Consider the following 6000-nt stretch of genomic DNA (forward strand, 5'->3'; position numbering starts at 1 on the left):
AGCCGACGTTAATCCGTCCCATATATACCCTGATATCCGTTTGTTGATCTTATCGTTGATCCGGTAGCTTCGTCGTCGTAACTCACGCGGACTAATACAACTATTGCGGAGCAATCTTTGTTTAAAATCGATCTCGTTCTTTTGCCAAGCTAACGGCTCTGGCAGGCAACAGCGCGATTTTTGTAAAAAATGCTGCAAACGGGAATACGCGCATCGATTTACGCGGATCGTCGATCAAGGCCCCTACTCGTTCGTACGATCGATCCATGTTTCTCCTATACGACCGATGTTTGCTGTTTGCACGACTTCGTCGTTCCGACCAACCGTTGTTTCGAGATCGTAGCTGCCTCGACAGTTGTTGCCCTTAATTAAAAAGGTTCCTGCTTACTTCCGCGCAAAAGAATGCCACTTTTAGCTGAAAATCATCGGCCGTGGAACAGCACAAAGGAATCTCGAGAATCATAGAGCTGCTGGAAGAACGCGAATCGTCTATGGATGGAGGATAACTTTGTTGGAGCCTTTGAACTCTTTCAAACGCGTTCGTATTGCAAAACAATTACTCGACGATCTTTCTTATCGGTTCCTTTTTACTTGAGCAAGATGCACGATCGTAAGACGCCATTCACTATCGCGAGAAATCATCTCTTATCAGTCTTTGAAGCGAAACGCTACGAGAAAAAGCGTTCGTTTCGATGCGCAACAACCGCGAGAAGGGATACGTTCGCTGTACACCGCATATTACATTAATCCTCGTGAAACGTGCAACGTAGGTGAGATTCCAAAAAACGGAGAATAAAACGAGGGACCAGGATTCTTTGAGACGAGAAGACGCGAAAAGAGAAAACAAGGATTGCTCGCGTCGCCCAGCCGCTGAAAATCGATCTTTTTCGAGTACAAGCGGCTGTACACGAGTTATCGTATCATCGGTTGCTTATCTCAGCTATCCAGCGAGCCTTTCTAGGGAGGGAAATGGTCGGTGGAAAAATCCCGCCGGCAGGACTGATACAATTTTCTAGCGATTTTCGTCCGATACTCTTGGACTTCCGATAGGATGACACGCTACAAAAAATCATTGACCTTCGGTGCCGACTGTGTTCAAATCTGGCGAATCGAGTGCGGTAAATTGCGCGATAGCCGATCGCGGAACGGTCGCAACGAAGCGAATTCCTTCACGGGAAAACTACAAAGGTAAACTTACGAATTTCTAAGAGAACAAGCACCGTCCCTGCTTCTTCTGCCCTTGCGTCCAGCTCGGCAACAAGCACCACGACGAGAACAGCGGCGACAAGCGGAATACGAGGTTTTAGCCGAAACGTGCGTGCTGCTGCTGCTGCTGCTTCGGCTGAGCCCTCCGTTTATTGGCCGCCTCTTTTTCTCGCTCAAATTCTCTCGACCTTGCTCGCTATTTTACCTTTCTCTTCCCTTTCTTCGATTATTTTCGTTATCTTACGTGACTCTTCATCGACGGCAAATTTTCCAACTCGAATCGGAAGGGCAAGTTGAACACCGACAACACGAATTAACGACGAACCAAACTGTACCTCGCTTATTACAACTCACGTGTGTTCCGCGAGCGAACAGTCGCTAAAACTTGATGGTTCGTGGTCGATGGCGAAGAGCTGAGAAACGACGGCAACGACGACGGCGACGACGACGACGACGACAACGACAACGACGACGACGACGATAACCACGTCGGCAAAGGCGAAAACGATGATGAAGACGAGAACCACGCGAACAAGTAGGCCGGTTAACCGTTCAGGCCGCACTGACGAGTCGAGCCGTGGCAAGTAAGGGTGAACTGGTCTAGCATCCCCTCTCGGCTTTACCCCACTCTCACCCCATTCGGCTGGCGGTACACCACTCGGTTCCCTCTCTTGTGTTCAACCCCCGGCCGCTTCCCTCTAACACCCCTTTTCCTCCGTTTATTCACTCCCTCTTTCTTTTCCTTTTTCTCGCATCATCATCGTCGTTGTTGTCGTCTTCGTCGGCGTTCCATCCTTTTCCTTTTCTTCTTCTTGCCTCTTCCTTTTCACCTTTATCCTGTTTTCATTACTTTCTTCATATCCACGCCAAATACTCCGACACGAGCTCTACCACCGCCACTCGCACACGCGCGTTTTCCCTATACTCCTCTCGGATTCTCTTTTTCTCCTCTACTCTTTGCTCCTGCGTGTTTCGACCTCTCTCCGAGAAAGATGCGTATCCGCCTAACGTTCGAATATTTACCAGCCAGAAGGATATTCGTTTTCGATATGGAGAACCAAGGTCCGTGGCAAAACCATTTTACGTATGTCATTGTTTACAGCGATAAGTATCACGGTGGCGATGAATTTATAGGTTTATTTAGAAAGCAAAAAAACATGATCGCGCGCGGTCAATGTTAAAAAAAGAAAAAGTCGAGGCTTTGTAACGGCATTCTTCTCTTTATCGTCATCTATCTGCGGCGGCCTCGCTAATCCACTACTAACAATCAAATTCTATCTGCTCTCTCGTTTCACATACTCGCGCGGAACTTTGTCAAAAGGAAATCTTCGGGTATTTTTCTTCGTTCCCTAGCAGCTTACCCATTCACGATTTACTACGTATCGAGAGTTTATTTGCCGGCTTACCTTCGGCCTTGCATCTAACCTTCGTTCTCATTGCTCCGATTTCAGGCTTCCAATAACCAAGTATTTACGCCATGACGATCGATACCGCGCGAATTTCATGGCCACCTAAAATAGCCTTTTCGGATTTATGGAAATTCACGCTCCGCTCGTGTTTAGATAATTACCGCTGGCCACGTATCACTTCATGCACAGCCGATCAGCGCAATTGAATTTTTCGTCGTAGCTATTCTGAAACTGCGGGGTCTCTGCCTCGGAACGCAACGCTCCGATGCGACGATCCAAATATTTTCCACGATTCTCTCTTGTTCCTAGTTCGATCAGCGACGCAAGTCGACCGATGTAACGTAATTAAATGGCCATTTGTAGCGCTGCAATTACACGGTACGTTATAAACGTAGGTGCCCGCCGCTAGCCCAATGAAATTGACATTTATCGTTGCACGATCGACGTGTCTGCGAAATTGTACAGGATCGTGCGATGAATTTCTTAAATCGCGAAAGCAGAGTTGTTATTCCTTAAATAAAGAACCACCAGGGTTATCGGTGTTGTTGTTTCTTAATTTTTTATTTAGATATTTATCAGCCGAATCGATCGATTCCGATATCGCGAATAGGATAAGAGATCTTACAACTCGAGTGTACGATACTGACTTGTATATAAGACGTTGTATGTAAGACGTATTAACGAGCCGTGATATGCAGAAGAGTCGGATAGTGGTCGTGTAATTTATCAAAGCCAAGTGAGTATCTTGATGATCCGAGTACCGTTGGTTCTACTTGGGGAGTGGGGTTTTATATTTGCATAAAAAAAACGTTTAAATTCCGCGTTAAAGCGAAATATTTCAGTCTTAATTGTCTACTTGTAAACCGCGTATTCTCTTTCACCCTCAGCAAGATGCGTTTTCTCGTGCCGATATTAGCCATCGTGTTGGTCACCTATCACACGTTCCAGCCCCACGTAGCCGACGCGCGACGTAAGTGAAATATTTTTGCTTTGTGACTTCGATTTAATCGAAAGCGAATTCCAAACTAAAAAGACGAATCGTTTCTCCTCATTAAGAAACCGGAAAGTACAATGCGTACAAATCAGGTCAACTTCGAGGATTTCTCGAGGAATTTAAGAAGACGATGAAGAATGGAGATGCAAAACATGGTGTTCCTGTTCTCGACCCTTTCGTGAGCAAGCACGAGCATATAGATCTTAAGGAAAAGGGATTGTTCTCGTAAGCATATGTTTCGCGCATTAATTACGAAAAGAGAATCAAATGACATTAACCGACATCGATTTTCCCCTTTTTCGAACAGAGCAAAAGGAGACCTGGACAACTTACGCATAGCTGGTTTATCCGACTATCAAGTAAATCAAGGTGATTTCGCGATAGCTGGTCTTAAAGCCAACGTAGCTCTTCTATTCAGGCAAATTAACATTATGAGTAGCTACAATGTGAGTGGTACACTCATCGATGAAGTTTCCTACTACGGACGTGGAAACCTCGCGTAAGTTTCTCTCAATTATTTCCTTTTATACACGTTTTATACAATGAATATAATAGCTTAGCCAGCATGCAGAAGCGCGTAAATTTACAATACTCGATTCGCGCTTTATCTCCGATCTCTGTAAAACGTTTAGATCTTTTTAGAAAACGAATATCTTTTTACTACGCAAGTAACCGCATCTTTGAATAAAACGATAAAGCTTGGCAGCGCACCAGAGTTCGAAAAAACATTTATGTTCCGTCGAGAACACGCTCGCAGTCGGTTTTGCAGTTTCCTAACGTCAGTAAGCCAGTATTACCGAAACAGACTATCAACGCCCCCTGTAAGGAATTTCTATAATTTGCACATTGTATGAGCTACGTTTGATCGATATTTTCGAATCGCAATTGGGATTTTTCGAATTTGTAGGAAGTATTTCACCGAATGAAAAGCCAACTGAATTTTTTCGAATTTCAGCCTCGTCATTAGGCAACTTAATGTGACGGCAGACCTGAAACTGGGGGTAAAGAACGAGAGAATGCAAGTTTCGAACCTCGTAATCCATGCTCATGTAAAGGAATTCGACGTAAGTGTTGTATATGATTATAGTGCGGATTTTTATGCAAATTGATATCGTTATAGGCGCAACTATAAAAACAGAACTTGAATAGAGATCTGTCTTATCTTTAGAAACTATAACAAGTTAGATATTTTATACCTTCTTATACATGTTTGCATTATAAAATATCGCATAAATGCATAAAAATCCACAGTTTACATATAATCCTGCAACAACCAGTGCTTCGGTGCTCCTGAAAGCCCGAATGGCTAACTTTGAAATGTTTACAGTGCGTTATCACCGGATTATACGACGACGACAATTTGTCCAGAGTTATAAGCAGATCCATCACAAAGATGGTACCAGATTTACTCGAGAAGTATCAAAATAGAATATCGCAATACGTGAGTAAGGTTGCTACAAATGTGATGAACAACATTCTGAAACAGTATACGCTGAAGGACTTGTTGGACATAATTGGCCATTAATCGATAATTCTAAATATATTTCCCTACATCCAGCAAATAAATTGGAGTAAACATAAACCTCTATTCATTTCCTTGATTTATGTCGAAGCAATTCACTTCAGTTCAACCATAAAAAGGAGTGTGTCGAATACAAGCTGTGGCGGAAGTTAACCTTGGAAAATATTCGAGCTTTTAGCTGCGACTCCTTTCTTCGATCAGTCATTATCTCGCCACGGTAGATTAAGAAACGTTGCAAACTTTCCAGCAAGAAAGCGGCGATCTGAAAATTTGTTGGTAACCGATCAATTCTCGGATTTTCTTGTCTACTGTTTCATCCGTTAACTTGTTGCCCTTTCTCCACTAATCCACCTCAGATCTCCTAAATCCGCGATGCGTCTTTAATCGACGTAATTAGTTGAAAATCGATGGGAAAGATGTATCGAGAAAGATAAACTCATTTTCGGCGACGAACGAAGGGAACAGCATTATGATTCATTTTAGATGTCGATGTTCTGACCGTTCGCTGACGAATATACAGGTGTCATCGAACTGATGGAACAAACCGAAAGAAGACGGATATTCATGAAAAAATAAGTCGATAAAGTAGAGTGACATTCTTTTAACCGAGGATTTGGTTCCGAGAAGATCGAGTTCGAAAATTTGTCAAGTATACTTGAATTTGGCTAATTATCGACAAGGTGTGAGTAAACAATCAATGGAATAAATAAGTGAAATAAAATTTTTTCATTCGGGGCATCATTTTTAGTACACCTCTAACGAAGTCTTAATTCACTTTTGTTGGAAACAATGCGTATTGTGAAAATGGCTTATTCCGCACTTTCGACTTATTTTTTCGTGTAGAATCAGTACTTGCTAGCGTGTATCAT

General features: G+C 43.2%; 2 protein-coding genes across 4 annotated transcripts in view; one reads left to right on the plus strand and one right to left on the minus strand.

Moving 5' to 3' along the window:
- LOC100750146 (acetylcholinesterase) overlaps positions 1 to 1710 on the minus strand; it is a 36193-nt gene extending 34483 nt beyond the window's left edge. For both annotated transcript variants that reach the window (XM_012383753.3, XM_012383751.3), the window contains exon 1: positions 1199 to 1710. The gene's annotated coding sequence lies outside the window, so the exon portion shown is untranslated. The remainder of the gene's footprint in view (positions 1 to 1198) is intronic.
- On the plus strand, positions 1037 to 5191 carry LOC100740046. Of its 2 annotated transcripts, none has more exons than XM_033319926.1 (6): positions 1037 to 1188; positions 3503 to 3585; positions 3672 to 3834; positions 3917 to 4108; positions 4565 to 4673; positions 4937 to 5191. In XM_033319926.1, the coding sequence occupies exons 1-6, from the start codon at positions 1052 to 1054 to the stop codon at positions 5132 to 5134; spliced, it is 882 nt and encodes a 293-aa protein (XP_033175817.1). In that variant the 5' UTR covers positions 1037 to 1051; the 3' UTR covers positions 5135 to 5191. The 2 variants fall into 2 exon arrangements, with proteins under 2 accessions (XP_033175817.1, XP_012239177.1); XM_012383754.3 differs by lacking the exon at positions 1037 to 1188 and adding an exon at positions 3333 to 3351.
- Positions 5192 to 6000: the final 809 nt, after the last annotated feature.

Source organism: Bombus impatiens, unplaced genomic scaffold (assembly GCF_000188095.3).
Source record: "Bombus impatiens unplaced genomic scaffold, BIMP_2.2 scf_0219, whole genome shotgun sequence".
Lineage (NCBI taxonomy): Eukaryota > Metazoa > Arthropoda > Insecta > Hymenoptera > Apidae > Bombus > Bombus impatiens.

Excerpts from the sequence above, each read along its gene's own strand:
- LOC100740046 (XM_033319926.1), top strand. The coding sequence starts at position 1,052 with ATGACACGCTACAAAAAATCATTGACCTTCGGTGCCGACTGTGTTCAA. Across the intron at positions 3,835-3,916 it reads AAGGAAAAGGGATTGTTCTC|AGCAAAAGGAGACCTGGACA; the intron begins GTAAGCATATGT and ends TTTTTCGAACAG. Across the intron at positions 4,674-4,936 it reads CTCATGTAAAGGAATTCGAC|TGCGTTATCACCGGATTATA; the intron begins GTAAGTGTTGTA and ends AAATGTTTACAG.